General features: G+C 35.7%; 4 protein-coding genes across 4 annotated transcripts; 2 read left to right on the top strand and 2 right to left on the bottom strand.

The window, feature by feature from the left end:
• Positions 1 to 1,264: 1,264 nt before the first annotated feature.
• On the top strand, positions 1,265 to 2,314 carry Osi13 (Protein). The gene is made up of 2 exons (XM_089594836.1): positions 1,265 to 1,475; positions 1,977 to 2,314. The coding sequence occupies exons 1-2, from the start codon at positions 1,265 to 1,267 to the stop codon at positions 2,312 to 2,314; spliced, it is 549 nt and encodes a 182-aa protein (XP_089450962.1).
• A 232-nt stretch (positions 2,315 to 2,546) lies between these two features.
• LOC106642531 (uncharacterized) lies at positions 2,547 to 3,863 on the bottom strand. Its single transcript, XM_089594835.1, has 3 exons — positions 3,612 to 3,863; positions 3,094 to 3,252; positions 2,547 to 2,552 (listed from the first exon to the last, which is right to left on the bottom strand). The coding sequence occupies exons 1-3, from the start codon at positions 3,861 to 3,863 to the stop codon at positions 2,547 to 2,549; spliced, it is 417 nt and encodes a 138-aa protein (XP_089450961.1).
• A 1,296-nt stretch (positions 3,864 to 5,159) lies between these two features.
• LOC106642532 (uncharacterized) lies at positions 5,160 to 6,196 on the bottom strand. Its single transcript, XM_089594834.1, has 3 exons — positions 5,849 to 6,196; positions 5,627 to 5,764; positions 5,160 to 5,273 (listed from the first exon to the last, which is right to left on the bottom strand). The coding sequence occupies exons 1-3, from the start codon at positions 6,194 to 6,196 to the stop codon at positions 5,160 to 5,162; spliced, it is 600 nt and encodes a 199-aa protein (XP_089450960.1).
• A 7,158-nt stretch (positions 6,197 to 13,354) lies between these two features.
• On the top strand, positions 13,355 to 15,803 carry Osi14 (DUF1676 domain-containing protein Osi14). Its single transcript, XM_014357387.2, has 4 exons — positions 13,355 to 13,418; positions 14,074 to 14,303; positions 14,816 to 14,998; positions 15,436 to 15,803. Exons 2-4 carry the CDS (start codon positions 14,099 to 14,101, stop codon positions 15,801 to 15,803), a joined length of 756 nt encoding a protein of 251 aa, XP_014212873.2. The 5' UTR covers positions 13,355 to 13,418; positions 14,074 to 14,098.
• The last annotated feature ends 512 nt before the right edge of the window (positions 15,804 to 16,315 follow it).

Here is a 16,315-nt window from a genome sequence, read left to right as displayed (position 1 = left end):
ACATTTTCCAAAATAAAATGGTGAGGTGTACGAATCACTCATAATTTTAAAAGCAGATTATGTCGAAGCTTGACAAATATTGATAAATAGACGAAGCACGATTTCCATCATGCCTACATTTTCTTATCATTTAATAAATTGTAAAGTGAATAATTTAGCAATAGGCTTGTTATCAATTGGTAAAATTATTATTTTCAATACAATGCTCGCTAATGTTGAATTAGTACTCTATTGATTAATTCTTCATTTCAACCCACAATCTAGAACCCTTTTAATTTAATTTGATGGATTACTCAAATTCAAATTATTCTAATTTTGTTTAGTCCAACCATTTGAAATTGTTAACCTTTTTAAACTCTTAAAATATAAAATATCCTACTGTATTTCCTGTTGTCATGGTGTGATTTAAGAATGGTGAAGAATAAGTGATTTTTACTTCACCATGACAAATCCCTCTCTGATCCATTCACATCATGCAAAAATAAAGAAAAATCCAAGAAAAAAGGACATGAAAAGAAAAAAAAAAAAAAAAAAAAAAAAAAAATGAATATTTTTTACACGAATTAAAGTTGCAGAACATTAGCACTGTCATTATTTACAAACGTACCACTTAAAATTCACTCAAGAAAGACACATAAAAAACTTTTTTCTTGTGCAAACCATGGATTAGAGTTAACAGTTAACGGCAAGAGAGCAAAAAAAAAAAAAAAAAAAAAAAAGAAGAAACAATAATAGCAGCCTGGGAGAGCTGGGTACCCAACAAGGAAAACTGTAGACAGGGGAGTTGTAGGCATGATCTCCTCTCCTTCTCAGAAAGGAACGAACGGATGACCGGTGGGTGGACGGGCGTTGGAATAACTTTTCGTTACGCATCAGTACCGCGTTAGATGAGCAGGGCTCCTTTTTCTTCGGCTTCTCTCCGATCCAGCGATTTCCGCGGATATTATGCGCTATATAAACTAATCCATCGGCTGGCCAGAGCGCGCAGTTCTTCTTTCCTCGTCTCACGGGATGTTTCTACGCTACACGTACCAGTGATACACTCCTTTCATCGATCCTGCGTGAATTACCTTTTTGTCATAAATATTGATATTTACCTGCAGCCGCATGATTGTTGAATATGGTGCTGTAAAACAAGTACTTGGTGATTGTGCGTGGAGTTGAATATTGGAGTTGGGCAGTGAAATGGATTATTACCGATGGGTTCGTTGTGACACAGACATTGCTGTGCTATGCAGAAATGATAGAATTCTCATGAGTTAAGATGATGCTGATAGTTTTTGCTTGCTTGGCATTACTAGCTCCGATACCAGCGAATTCCGATCAGAGAATTCAGGATTCGAGATTGAACAGAAATTCGTCAAAAATTGAGTTATACATTATTCGTACCTTCGACTGGATTGGAAATAGAGCTCTTGAAGTAATAGATGAATTTATTCTTGACGAAAAAAATGGGCGATCACGTTTCGTCGAAGGTAAGTGTCAAGTTCACAATTCGTATAAAGTGGTGTTTGATACTCCCTCATTTATTTCATGAATTCAGGAGTTTGATATACATAATTCGATGAATTCTAGCTTTAGATATGATTAAATTTTTTAATGATATTTCAAGAAATTTTTGCTAATCTTTGCAAAAAATAAACATTGCGGTCAACAAATCGACTGTATAAATGAAGACCATCAAATTTTCCCAAGTCTTATTTTACTCGGTAAAAGTAACTATTCCTTAAATTTTCACGAGTACTTATTTAGATCCATTCATTGATTTTACGGTTCATACGTAACAGTACTGCGTTGTGCACTATTTCTTCCTAATGTAGCAGAAAATTTTTTGACCGTTAAGTAACACCTTTTTCTTGTTAGACTAGAAATACGTATTTTAGTTAGTTTGTTATTTTTATAAAACTAAGAAAATGTACATAGACTAGTTTAACTTGACTCTTTCACTAAGTAAATTAATTTTTGTTAACAAACAGGTCGAAAGCACAAATATAAGAAGATAAAGTTGGGAAAATACATTTTTCCTCTTCTGATCGGAATTTTCTTAGTAAAATCAATGATGATACCATTGATACTCAAAGCTTTAGCCATTCTCAGTGGTAAAGCTGTTTTACTGAGCTTTTTGAGCCTTATTCTGTCGGCCATCATTGGCTTGAAACAGATGTCTATGAGCCACCAACACGAAGCGCACAAAAAAGTTGACCTAGTGCCTTTGACCAAATACAGGAGAAAAGACTATGCCAATGAAGAGGAGCCCATGGATGAGGGACCGTACGTATATTACGCGGAAAAACAAAATAAGCGAAAGAGATGAAGAAAAATCACATTTGTAATAAAAAAAAATTATATAATTGTAACTAAACTACCTTTATTAAAACCACTTCAAAATTTTGGTTTTTCTATTAATCCACCATACCATAGTCTATCGCTAAAAAAGAGATAACTACTCAGCTCTCACGATACAAAAAGGTAAGTTGAACTTAGGAAATTGAAAGAAAAATTCATTCACTTGGTTCAATATACAAAAGGCTTAACTGAATCCCTTACTAGATCTGAAGAGATAATTTAGATTATGAAGGGGACTTTCTGCTAACTTTATTATTAATAATATTATTTCCAAATAAAACTCTTTCAATTCACAAAAAAATAAACCTTTTTTTGAGTGATAAGGCAAATGTATTTTTTATATTTTTCGAGTCAAGTTGATCTCTCTTAAATCTCGAGAACTAAGTCAGTTCATCGTATTTCCAACAAAATTAAGTACAAGGTTGAATAAGGTTTATGATTTAAATTTTACTAAAATTATTTGCTGTTTTAAAATCTTTTAATTGTAATGAGAACAAAGTTATCCTTTTTTTAAATTGCATTTCTTTTATAAAAACATTGTTTGATGTAATAATAAAGTTTGTTTCCATCATGTCTTGACGTATGCACATCATTAAAGAAAGTAAGTTCTGTTTTTAATTAAACTGCAAGAGAATTACTAGATACGTGGTGATCGAGCCAATAATCTATGAATATTTTAAATTATTATTTAAAAAAAGGTATAAACAAATACATGTATACCAAATTTTTGTAAATAAAATTACTTACCGACATTAAAAGTGATCCATCAAGTGTGAAAAAGTTGGACACACCAAAGTGTAAAGTTTTGTGATTCAAATAGTTTAAAAATTTATTTAACTGATCAATAACTTGAGGATTGTGTAGATTCATCATACTTTCGGCTATTATTTCTCCAGTTTTTTTACTCTGTATGTACAGTTTACATGAAGAATAATAAAAAGTTATTCATCATAAATTAGAAATGTATAAAAATGTATTACCTCAACAGCTGTACTGTTAGCGATTTCCGTCAAGACGACTAATGATACTGTTGAGGAAATAATTTGAACGAAACAGTATGCAAGAATCGTAGCTGGTAACGTAGTACTGCCTATTATTACAGGCTTTATAAAGTAATAAGTATACATTGTCAACGTAAGAAAAATATTGGCTGCATACACGAGCATTGCTGGTGAGAAGACACACGACAGTTCGTGGGCTACTTTGTATACAGAGATGTAATTGCTACGTAACCACGACAGTTTATTTAGTCTAGTTTGCATTACGTAGATTTGGCCAGTTTTTTCAATTTCAAGGAGCAAATCGGAGTTAATAGCCTCAAATAGTCGAAATATGAGCTTCAAAGCAAGACTATACTGTACGACAAGAAATTTTATGACAATTTCGCTGAAGCAAACCACTATTATATAAACAATCCGGTTGGACAAGTCTTGTAAAAAGATAAATGATGTTAACAACCATATTTCTGTCATTGCTGCGTTGATTAAAACTAGTTTCTTAACATCGTAAAACCACATTTTTGTGGCTTTCTGATTAAAAATCGATGATCTATCGATTAGATAGCCGCTAAGGTGGTTACCGATATCGATGAGATTATTTTGGCGAATACAGAACAAACTTAACATTAAAAATACTGTTAAAATCATGACACAAGTATATACAGTTTCAATAAATCTGTCTATTCGGTGTCTACTCTCGTAATCTCCGTTGTACGTAGTTTTAACTAGACAGTACGACGATATGGTAATCAAGCTGATTAAAAAAATGTTGTACAATACACCGATTTTAGAATAAACGAACAATGGGTGATTTTTGATGATATTAAAGTCACAGTTCATTGGAGCTATTCCAAAAATTTTGAAAAAGTAAAAAATTAATTTGAAAAATAAAGAACAACGGTGATTATTCATGACTATTTTCATGGTTCTTAAGATATATATTTAGAGAGTCGTAACAGGCAATGCTGTAAAAAAAGTACTGTCGTAGTTTCATTTGAAATTAAATGATAATGGAAAAAATTACATTAGAATAATTATTTTACCCTTACATCTTATTCATTTTCAATAATAACTCATCCAAGGTAAGATCTTTCAATTTTAGTTATAATTTTTATTGCTTGCATTGAATTTCAATATTATGATTAAATATGTGCGATCACTTCGCTGCTTTCTTTTTTCATTCAACAATGTTGGTCATGATCATATTGTAAATTAAAAAATGAAAGACACACTTGCATGAGTAATAGCTGATAGAATTACTTTTTCATTGATGTTATCGGGGATTGAGTAATTTATGTGTTAAGAATTAATGGAATGCATAGTACGCATAATTTGATAGTAAATCGATGCGTGATAACCATCATGGATTGATCGTTCGTTTTGTGACATTTATGAAGCGACGAAGATTGATTAAACTTATAATACTCCTGCATACTAAAAGTTTCAGTGGAAATTAAAAAATAAGGTAATCAGAATATTAATCTTTCATACTCTTGTATTCCATTCGTTTTTGATGATTACTTTTCTAACGTAAGATATTTTAACTACAGTTATTAGTGTCATTCCTTATCAGCTGATTGCAACAGTATGATTAAATACGTAACGATTGACCCAGTAATCTAAATTAAATTCAAGTATAACATTAAACATTTTATTACATCTATTGAGACCATATTAAATATCGTGTATATGCACATACCGACATTAACAATTTTTTATCCAAAGAAAATAAATCATATACGGTAAATCGTATTTTTTTATGAATAACATAGTTTAAAAAGCATTTCAGCTGTAAAAATAAAACCAAATTAATTACTATTTTCTTTTCAAGAATCTGTAGAACTTCAATACTTTTACCATATGATTGATAATTTGCAAATGACTAAAATTTCTCATATTTTCACAAATAATTTCAGCAGTTTTCTTGCTCTGAAAAAAAAAATTAAATATGACATTTCATTAAAATAAAAAACTGTTTTTAATGAATGAAGTTTTACTTCTACGACGGCATCACCTGCAGTCTTTGCTATGATGATCAAGAGAAATCCTGAACAGATTAGTTGAACACCACAATTTACAAGAACTATGGTCGGTAAATCATTATGCCTTACAACGACCGGTTTAACCAGATAATACAAAGAAAGTATACAAGTAAGAAAACAAGGGATAATGCAAACAAGTATTAGAGGTGAATAAAAGCTTGACAGATCTTGCGATAATTTTCCCGCGAAAATATATCGTTCTTGTAAATTATTGACTCTGAATTGGATTTTGCTGTTTACAGAAACGTTCGGTTTGACGAGCATCAGCAAATCCATATTAATACACTCAAACAACCTCTGAATCAATTTCAGAACAAGACTGTACTGTATCGCGACAAAATTGATAATAAAGTTGCTAATACTCAAGGCAATAAAGTACTGTAGGTACATAGACCAAATAACGGGCATTGTTGCAATCCATATTACCATTAAGAATAAATTTATGGAAAAAAATTTTTTTACATCGTGCATCCAATGCTCAAACACGTTAATACCTCGAATCGAGGACCAGACTCTGATATCGCCAAACGTGTTACCGATCTCCAAAAACGTTCTCTGGTAAACACTATATACAACCAAGATAAACACAGCTGAGTAGGCTAATATGATTTGGTAGACGGAATCGTTCAGTCTCTCAGAGTAGTACCTATCGTTTATGGCGTAAAAATAGTTGACTTTCATATTAAAGTACGAGCTGATGGTTATGATAATGATTAGTACTATGTTGTAAATTATACCAAATTTAGAGTACGTGAATGGTCTATTAGAAACATTTTTGCTTTTTCCAATTTGATTGAAATCGCAATTCATTGGTATCGTACCGAGACTTTTGAAAATATAGAAAAGACATACTTCGTAACAGAATTTTACCATAGTTACAAATTTTGACGAGGTCTTTTTAAGCACCAAAAGTGATCTACGAAGATCGTAGTAAATTATTTTTTGAGAGTATGACGCAAACAGTAACGTATATAAAATTAAAATATGTATTTTTTACAAGTTACTTATCTGCAACTGGATTTAGAATATTAAAATATTTTACGACTGTTGGACACATCCACACATTACATAGATAGATCTTTAATGTTTTTAACCAAGTAAAAAGTATAGAAACATACTAACTGTATTGCGTCAATCTTCTACCACTGATTTGTTTTAAATGCGAAGTACATCAACAACCCGTTGAAAAAATTAGTATCTTTTTCATGCTCTTTACCTTAGATCTTCTGCATACTCAATTTATTCATTAGTGGCTCAAGTAATTTATTGGAACGGAACTTTGTAATAAATGAAATAGTTTCTTATGACTGCGCGATGTCATTAGGTAAGAGCGTATATATAAAGACTTATGAGTTTTATGAATAAGATATACTATTATGAGAAATTAAATAAAGAAAAGTACAATTTATTTGTAGTAAGATAATTTTCTAACTTCTGTGAGAAATTTTTGTACACTTTTTCTTCGAAAGTTCTAAAGATTGAGTAATTGAGTGCGAATTACTGTAAAAAAAAAAAAAAAAAAAAAAAAAAAAAAAAAAAAAAAAAAAAAAAAAACTCATAAAAGATGACCCATTTCTAATAGTAAAAATGTAGTAAAGAAAAAAAATAGTTCCTGAAAATGGGCTTTGGAGTGTCTTTGGAGCACATTCTTCGAGGCCAACGGCCTACATTCTTTGTCCAGAAGCCAGGTCAAAAATCAGTCACATAGGAACACATCACATACAATATCGGTACCACCGAAATAAATTCCCACCAATGCTCCACAAATGCTCGAAGTAACTACGAAAAGAAGATAAAAAATAGTTTAGTATTTTTCCTAACTGAACCACTTCAATGGCAATAAAATTTATAACTGCAGTAACTATTGATTCAGTTACATCAGTTGAAGTGTTTATGGTAATTCACAATATACATAGAGAAAATTTAATTGAGAAAAAAATTTAGGTAACAGTCAAATAAATAAAATAAAATACATGAAGGTATATGAGCATAACTCACTTGTCCTGTTTCTCTTTTCGTTGGATGACGTGAGTCGTTGTTGTATTTGGGTTCACGAGAAATGACAATAGCACTATAATCCATTTGTTCACATGCAAATGCGAAAGACAAGTGTATTGTGCGTGAAGAGATGTACGTAGTCATACATTTTCGCGATTGGTCGCGTGGCTCCGTATTATCGGTCGGCAATTTCTCTAATTAGCACGTGCTAGTTTTCTCTCAGGTACATGCATGTATTGGCACGTCAACTGTGTTAACGTGTGCATGTGTAATACTACGCATGTTAACTAGTATACGCCCATCTCACCCTTTCTCTCTCTCTCTCTCTCTTTTATCGTCGACTATTTTTTTCGAGACACTTTCTATTATCGTAAATTTATTTTTTCTCATAATGCCTAGTTACATTTGTTAACTACCTTTCTTTTAAATGAACCTATTTTTATTAAGAAATATTGTAATTTTTTTATGTTTAGTTTTATTATGTTATCAAACTCGAACCCTTACTAATATCGATCAATGAACGAATTACTTTAGTAGTGAATGTTAATAAAACTCATCAGCTGTTGAGCTGCTATTGCAAAATTCACCAGATAATTTTTAACTGTCTTTTGTAATTTATCATGCACAGTCTAAAAAAAACTAACATTTATTTATTTATTTATTTGCACCAACTACCAATAAACTCATACATCTCATTTATGCCTTTTTATCGTATTATCCCCGTATAGTATATACCCAAAAATTACAACTATGCCAATTGCGCAAATGATAACACAGTTGCCATTTGCAAAGTCGTCGTTAAATAACAACAGTAGTTGTCATAAAAAATAAGACCAATGTGAAAATATTGAAATTTTTCACTGTAATGCCATCTCAAATTTTTTTTGTGACTTTCAATATGTGAAATATCAATGACCAAGACTATCCGACGTGAATCGTATAAAATAGTCAATCACAGTTTTGGTAAATTACAATGAAAACAATAGTACTTCTATTGTACTGAACTAATTGTGGATTGAATTAATTGTGTCAAAATAGAATTTGCTGTTATTGTCTTACAGTCAAAAGTATGAATATTAAAAAATAAATTTTTTCCATTTTCTGTTAAAACGTATTTTTAAGTACTTTTCGTAAAAGTGTAATCAAGGTATTTATGCCAAAAAAAATTGAGGTTTCACTATACGTTCCCGCACAACTTTCCATTTCCATACGAAGCTGGTGGAATACCTCAGACGCTCCGAGAATTTCAATAACCAACAGCCTTTCTTCAAAAAAAAAGAGAGAGACAGAGACCAGAGCAAAGTTGAAAAAAGAGTACACAACAAAGAGGCCCAAGACCAGAAACGTACGAATATTCCAAAAACGAGCAGAAGAGTACCGTTAAAAAAAGGACCGACTAATGAGATGTTAAATATTTGAAGAGTATTATCGTCCAAGAGGTGGGGGAAGACAATGAGATCGGGTGCCCCAGGCTTGTAATAGGAGCTATAGTGTTGGAGCTGATCTCAAGTAGCCAAACTCCAAGTAGAAAGTGTACATACTATTACGATCCCTGGCATTTGATGAGTTATTTCGTCATGTTATATGTTAATCAAAAAAAATAAGTTGCTGTCCAGTGATGTGATCTATTGTTATTTATTGTATTCGTGCAATAACATGAGCTGAATAAGTCATCCAATGAATTGGCAGGAATAATTGTCTAGAACGCATTTTTTTAATATGGCCATGACTGGCGTTCACGTCAGTGTTTGTTTGAAACGTTTCCTGACATTACGATAATACAGACAGGTTTTTTTGACATCTAACTTGGCATACAACTACAAATGATATTATCAAAGAAATCTACGGTAGATGAAAACATCAACCTCCACAGTTGTTAGATATGGTCTCAAAGCTTATTGTTAACGATTCAGCTTGTGGCAAACACATGGTAAACTCCAGTGTCAACCACCTGACCCCGATGACAGACAACGAAAAAATTCCCATCCTCATCCATAAGCATTTCTCTGTTATGCATGCAAATTGTCTCAGTCACAAAAGCCCACGTGACTTTCTTGAATTTTATCCGCCACGGCGATTATTGACGATTTTATTCTTTTATTTTGAACCACACTGCACAGAACGTATACCAAACACGGGAAATCCGTTAGTATCGGTCGAGCCGTTAATGGCAAAACTGAATTTATCCCCAATACGATCAGTGTCACATTGTTGGCACGCAGACACGACCGATGTGTAAATGGAATAAAAAAACGAGAACTCGGACCATTGTTTTTTTTTTTTTTTTATGTTCAATCCTCTTGCTCGTTTACACGCTTCGTTTGTTATTTTGCAAATCAGGTGCTTCTTCCAATACGAAAAATAATTATTCTCATGGATAACTAAATTTCCACGTTTTCTTGAAGGTGGCATAAAAAAGAAAATTAGATCCATAAACACAACCAAGTTTCAAATAACACGATACATGGAATTTTCTGTTTGGTCGAAGAAGAGTGAAACCGGATGCCATAAGTAGATTTACCGTTGAAAAATTCTTGCCTTTTTTTGTGAGACAAAATTAACATTTTCGGCAACGGCTTGTCATCGTTTGACATTACATACCAATGATACATATAATATTACCTTGGTCTACTTTTACGGCGGCCCACCAAATACCTACACTCGGGGATTAGACAGGATGAACAGCTTTTTGTTTCTTTTTTTTTTTTTCGAGTTGGAGTTTCGCGAATTAGAATCGTGACTATGAATATTGATGGTCGATCTGGCGTTTTCGTATACTCGAATTCCAGGAATCGGGTACCATATTGCCCGTATAGGAATGCCATTTTCAAACGATCATCAAAAAGTAACGAAAAACAAAACCACCGTACAAGTACCGAATCACCGCTACCACTCGTCCAAAGCGCACCTCGAGAACCGGCTCGGTTTTCAAACGCCACATCCCAATAATGTCAAGATAAGATCTCAAAGGTACCGTAAATCCTCGTTTCGTAAGACCACGCGCTCCTCAAGCCTCGATAGCTCTATCAATGATCCAACGAAGAAAAAAAAACCCTCCAGAGTGAATGGATCCTTCGACTTGGATCCTCCGGCGCGCACTCGAAGGAGGAATCTAAATTACGTAAGGCCAAGTATGCGCGCGTATGCGTATGAATCGTTGCACGGCTGGAAAACCGGTTGGCGCCTACAATATTTCTCTCTCTCTCTCTCTCTTTCCCTCTCATTCTGTGGGTCAAGGCGAACCACCGGCTGGGCCACGCGTGCGGCTGTACGTACGATGCGACGGCAACCCGTGGGTTTTCGTCGGTGATCGACTTATCTGTGATTACGATCACCGCTGGTTGTATAACTGCAGTGAGGACGAACGAAGAGACGCCGACCACTGCACGCTCGTATGTGGATGGACTAGACGTCCCGAGCTATTTACATACACGCGTGTCGTACAGAGGATGGTTGTGCATGTACGGGCTTATATCGTATGGTCAATGAGCTATCGGATGGACTTGGCGTGAAGCGCGTGTCTACTTTACGTTTACGCGTGTACTTATGGTGTACTTACCACTGTAATGCATGACATTTCAATTAGATGCTGGGTTTATCTGACTGCCTCCCATCACGACGATCTAATCGCAATGGCTCATTGGGATGAAAATTTGATGAGATTCGTCTTGTAATTTTGACAATTGTTTCGATTGCTGCTTTTCTGTCAATGAATGAAGAGCACTTCAAAGTAAATACTACAAGAAAAAAAAAAAAAAAAAATTACGAAGAAATTGATTACGGAGAATGAACTTACCTTTTTCTGTGTTGTCTCATCACTTCTGCATTTCTAACGCATTACTCAATAAAATACTTTTAGGAACAATCGCTTGACCAAATCTGAAAATGAAACACTTGACACCAAGACAATGATTTCAAATTTAGTAAATGCATGATTACCAAATGAGCCGCAAAATACTCGTCTCGAGTAAAACTAATTACAAAAGTGGAATTTAACCGCATGTGCGAAGACTGCGGTCGCACTAGGACCCCAACAGGTACGGTCGGCAGTTGAACAACGTGCAAGCACATGCAGATACATCTGTAAACAAGTTTAGTGTAGGAAAAATGGGGAAAAGTTTTTTTTGACACCTACTGATTATTGTTTCGCGGAAAGACGTGCTTGGACAAAGAATGTCAGCGAGTCATGGAAGCGGGGCGTTTGGAGAAAACTTTGGAGATGTAGCGGACGTCTGACATGTCTATGTCCATTTTTCTTGAAGAGTCAAAGTCTATTCGGCAAAAGGTGTATGGTTTGAAAGCTGACAAATGAATACAAATGAACTTAAATAATCAAGACGAACGTAAAGCACTCATGGTTCCTGTTCTTTTCTTTTTTTTGTAATTGCCATTCTTAGAAGAAAAATCTGCTTTTCTTATATTGACTGTTTATTTTTTAAACTATAAACGTGTAATGCGCTTTTAAAAAAAAAAAACTATGCATCACACAATTTATCAGTGTAATTCTTATGCAGTATGGAAAAAAGAATGAGACAAATTGATTATACTCATTAAAAAATATTTAAGAGGTGATTATTGACTATTAAAAATATAAATCAGTATTTAATATTTTTTTGGCTCAAAACACGAGTCATTATACGTTTTTAAGAGCTTTTGTGTCATTCTCAATAATACATGCACGTCAAACTGATTTGAACTTCCTGTAACTCGAACGACTTAACTTTCTCTTCCTTTAATTTTCGTTGTCCTCTATCTCCTTTAACTGGATTTAAATTTACCCAAGGTTATCTAGAAAATAGCCTCAATAGAGCATATTTTGTGGAGAACTAGCCATAGGAGGTGAAAAAAAAATTTTGAAATGGAAGAAAATCTAAATAAATTTTTGAGCTTACCCAACAGGAATTTAAACCCGTAACTCGGCGAAGGTGTGTGGGTGTGCCTTAGGCAACGAAAAAACAACTCCTTGACTTTTAATACTTTTTGTAGTAAATGTAATTTTTAACGCATATGACTGTATTCATACTCAAACTGGCCACATCTTCAATCACTTCATGGCTAATGACGAGACGTTTTTATCAACAATCCATATCGAGGACCATGTGACATGACAAATAAAATTAACGTCCAAAATCCAATTTCTATAATGGAATTTTCCAATGACCACTAGATGCCGTCCTATGAGATCTCAATACCGCACCACTGTTGGGCCCAAAGCAGTCCATTAGATACATAAATATTCATACGACCTGGTTTCTCGGTGGCCGTCCCAGAAAAATGAAACGTCGAGCCGAAAACTAGAAAAGAAGATGAGAAAAAGAAGAAAAAAAAAAAAAAAAAAAAAAAATCAGAAGCAGAGCCCATCCGTCTGGTCCTGGCGTCGTTTTCACTCAGCCCAAATACTTTCTAATACACACCCGTAACAATGAAGAGATGCATCCCCGGTGAGAGTTAAAACTGAGGGGGAGAGAGAGAGGGGCAGCCGAAAAAAAAGGCGTCACCTCGTGAGAGAGAGGATTCAGGGTAAGCAGCTTAGGTGGAGCGGAGTACACACAGCATCGATTGACTTAGGCAGTAAATACACATGGCAGGAGCCGCTCCTCCAATCGTCGGTGTGCTTCTCCTCTCCTCTTACTCGCTCCCGGCAGCCACACGTGTGACGTTTGTTTAAAAAATTATCGAAAGAAAGTAATGTCTCTCTCTCTCTCTCTCCTTCTTTTTCTCTCGGCGACGCCTCAGATGACTCGTCCGTCTCTCCCGTGTCACACCCGTGCGTGCCTGTCCGCGTGTATGCGTAAATGTATGCGTGAGCGCGAGCGAAACCTTAATGGGCGGTTTTGTGTCCCGTGGGGAGGGGGCACTCGGCTAAGCCACAAAGGGGCGCCTCGACGAGTATAAAGTTCGAGGCTCCGCCAGGGCTAGGTCATACTCAGCTCCGAAAACTTTTCAGAGTAAGGTGTGCCTGCTTGTCCACCGGCCTACCTGACCGTCTGATTTTTTGGTGTCCCGTGAGAAGCTACGCTGCCTTTTGTCACATGTAAGGACCACAACGGAGTGATCGTTTGTTTTGACATCTCCTTTTTTTTTCGCATTTTATTTTTTGTTCGACGACAAGTTACAAAGTGTACATTGTTTTCTCACCCAAAGAGTGCTTCTGTTAGGATACGCGGATTGGTTTGAATTGTAATTTTTTTTTTTTTTTTTTTTCTTTTTTTTCATTTGTTACGTTTGGATTTTGTTACCAATTTTCAAGATTTTTATCGTTATTTTTGACAATAGTGGTGAACCGTCGGTTTCAGCTGACAAGTGTTTTGTATATACGTACCAAATTCGCCACTTGCTAAGATCGTTTTCACATGGGACCGCAAAATTATTTGACCATCGGTGAACTATTAACTGTATGAAATTTAAAACTTCACTTCATTTCAATACCAAAATCTTTGTTTACAAGAAGTTAAAAAAAAGTTCGAAGATAAACCGGTGTCACCTTGAAGAGACCAGTTTCCGATCTAACAGTTTCTCCCAATTCCTCGTAAAATATTTAATATACCGTACAGATTTCGTAAATGGTACACACGTTTGGGCCGATTTACAGTTTCTAACGATCTGTAATACAATTTTGTTTCGTACAAGAAAAAAAAGTCCCATAATTTTTTGTTTCATCTAATGTAAAAATTTTGTTTTCCCAACAGATTGACTGACGCATAAATCGCCAAGATGCTCAGATACGTCGCCTTCGCTCTACTCGTCGCTTCGACTCTAGCTGGCCCAGCCTTCGAAAATACAAATCTCGACTGCTTGCACCACCAGGATGACATCTTCAGCTGCCTAGCTGTCAAAGCGGCCACGACGCTCGAAAGGGCGGCCAGGTCGGCTGATGTTACCATCATCGAGGGTGTTACTTTCGTTAGAGAAACACCTGGTGAGATAGCTATTTTTTTTTATTTTTTAGATTCTTTCGTTGGAAATTTTCTTCATTTGTTTACTGCGTTAATAAATAGAGTAATTATATGGGATATATTTTTAGTACGAGAAATTTGTACTATTTATCCAAAAATTGATAAAAGCACTTAAAATAACCACGAAAAAAAAAACTAATTTATCATCCGAGTTATTTTATTAATGTATTTATTTATACATTTTTAAATTTTTTTCTCATTGTTTTGTATGCATGTAAGGGGTGTGTGATTACATGCCCATCTCATTATGGGCAACTCAGTCTCAAAAGATAAATTTCCATCCATCGAGACTTAGTTCTCCATCTAATTTTTTTAAACACAGTTAACAATCCTTTTATTTTACATAGTATCATTTAATTTTATTTTGATCATTAAAATGATGAAATTTCGCAACAAAATACGTAATTGGAGCTTGCAAGCTCAACCTCCGCTCCAACCTCTCGAAAGCTCTAAGCCGTGCCATTTTCCCTTTCAGTGGAACGCAGTGGAAAGGCCCTGAAATCCGAGACGGAAGTGTTGGCTGAGCTGCCCCGAGCTACCGCCGACAAGACCCTGGAATTGGCCACCATGCTCTTCGAATCTGCAGTATCGTTCTTCAAGAGCCACAGCCTCAAGATCAACATGCCCGAAGGCTCCGTCTCCCGCTCCCTCATGGAAGGTGTGTAACTTAATCGCACGTACTTTTTAAACTCGAGTCGCACTACATCCGTCCAAAATTATATTTTGCAACACTGCTATTCAATAGATTCCGGAATCGATAAAACATTTTAGTCGAGTGTACGTAAACATTGAATCATCCCGATCGGTAACGCTCCTTGTAAAAAAAAGCTCTCACTTTCAACATTACGCTCGACAAGTGCCACGTTTTCCATTTTATAATTAAATATGATGTTGCGTCACGGGATTTTTTGGGTCATTGACGTCACCGGGCGCGCCGCTATGATCGCGGTAATGTTACTTTCACTCTGCAACTTTTTTTTTTTTTTTTTTTTGTATCCATAAGCGTCCATTGAGAACTTTCTTTTGCATCTTGACGATTCACTCTAATAACCATCGATGCGACATAAACATTTGAAAAATCATATGGATCCACAGGCCGTGCCAAGATGAAGAAGATGTTCCTCCCTGTGGTCGCCGCCGTCGGTATCAAGATCCTGGCCCTAGTCCCAATCTTCCTGGGTGGTTTGGCCCTGCTCGTCGCCAAAGCCCTCGTGGTCGGTAAGGTCGCCCTCCTCATCGCTGCCGTCCTCGGCTTCCAGCGCCTCTTCAACGGCGGCACAGTGGGAGCCCTGCCCAGCATCGGTAGCGTCTTCAACAAGAGCCCGTCCTACTACGAGACCCAAGGCAGCTGGAGCTCGAACCCCCAGCCCAGTCCGTCCCAGGGTTACTACAGGAGCTTCGACGACAAGGTCGATGCTCAGAAACTCGCCTACTCGGCCCAGGCTCCCAACGAGACCGACTAAGGATCTTCCTTGGTTGGGGCGTCGTGGCCCGCTGATGCGCTGCAGGTAGCTTTCGTCAACCCGGAGTGCAGGATTATTTATTTGTTTCGTGGGGCTCGGAAGCGATTTGCAGCGTCTGTACAAAGATATACCGCTAGCGATGGTCTTGTCTTCCCGTGGAGGATGAGCACGCATCGCGTGGTTACACGCGTCCAATTTTATGTGTTGCGACTGTTTTATTTATTTCATTATTTATGACTTATGATTGTAACGAGTTATTTATGCCATTCATCAGCTGAATCATCGCAAAGAAATTTTTTAATAAAATTTTACAAAATTAATTATCGAGTCTTGCTGCTTTTTTTCTCCAATCCTTTTAATTTTCTTCCGTTTCCCTTGGAAAATAAACCATGGCATAGAGAATACTAAGGAGAGAGTTATTGATAAAAAAAATAACATTCCCGTAGGTGTTGGAGCAACACTTTTATTGACTAATCTTACTGATATGTGATGTAGCACCTACGAGAACCTCT

The sequence above is a fragment of the Copidosoma floridanum genome, unplaced genomic scaffold, assembly GCF_036245765.1.
Source record: "Copidosoma floridanum isolate Cflo_tuat_1 unplaced genomic scaffold, Cflo_Japanese_pri ptg000021l, whole genome shotgun sequence".
Lineage (NCBI taxonomy): Eukaryota > Metazoa > Arthropoda > Insecta > Hymenoptera > Encyrtidae > Copidosoma > Copidosoma floridanum.
The sequence above is the reverse complement of the archived record's forward strand: the minus strand, read 5'-3'. Positions and strand labels throughout refer to the sequence as shown.

Bases quoted from the DNA above. Each gene is read 5' to 3' on its own strand.
- Osi13 (XM_089594836.1), top strand. From the start codon at position 1,265: ATGATGCTGATAGTTTTTGCTTGCTTGGCATTACTAGCTCCGATACCA. The intron at 1,476-1,976 runs GTAAGTGTCAAG...GTTAACAAACAG, and splicing joins GCGATCACGTTTCGTCGAAG to GTCGAAAGCACAAATATAAG.
- LOC106642531 (XM_089594835.1), bottom strand. From the start codon at position 3,863: ATGTGGTTTTACGATGTTAAGAAACTAGTTTTAATCAACGCAGCAATG. The intron at 3,253-3,611 runs GTAATGCAAACT...CTGTACATACAG, and splicing joins AAAAAACTGGCCAAATCTAC to AGTAAAAAAACTGGAGAAAT.
- LOC106642532 (XM_089594834.1), bottom strand. From the start codon at position 6,196: ATGAATTGCGATTTCAATCAAATTGGAAAAAGCAAAAATGTTTCTAAT. The intron at 5,765-5,848 runs GTAAAAAAATTT...ATGTACCTACAG, and splicing joins TTGAGCATTGGATGCACGAT to TACTTTATTGCCTTGAGTAT. The intron at 5,274-5,626 runs GTAAACAGCAAA...TTTTTTTTTCAG, and splicing joins TCGTCAAACCGAACGTTTCT to AGCAAGAAAACTGCTGAAAT.
- Osi14 (XM_014357387.2), top strand. From the start codon at position 14,099: ATGCTCAGATACGTCGCCTTCGCTCTACTCGTCGCTTCGACTCTAGCT. The intron at 14,304-14,815 runs GTGAGATAGCTA...TTTCCCTTTCAG, and splicing joins TTTCGTTAGAGAAACACCTG to TGGAACGCAGTGGAAAGGCC. The intron at 14,999-15,435 runs GTGTGTAACTTA...ATGGATCCACAG, and splicing joins CTCCCGCTCCCTCATGGAAG to GCCGTGCCAAGATGAAGAAG.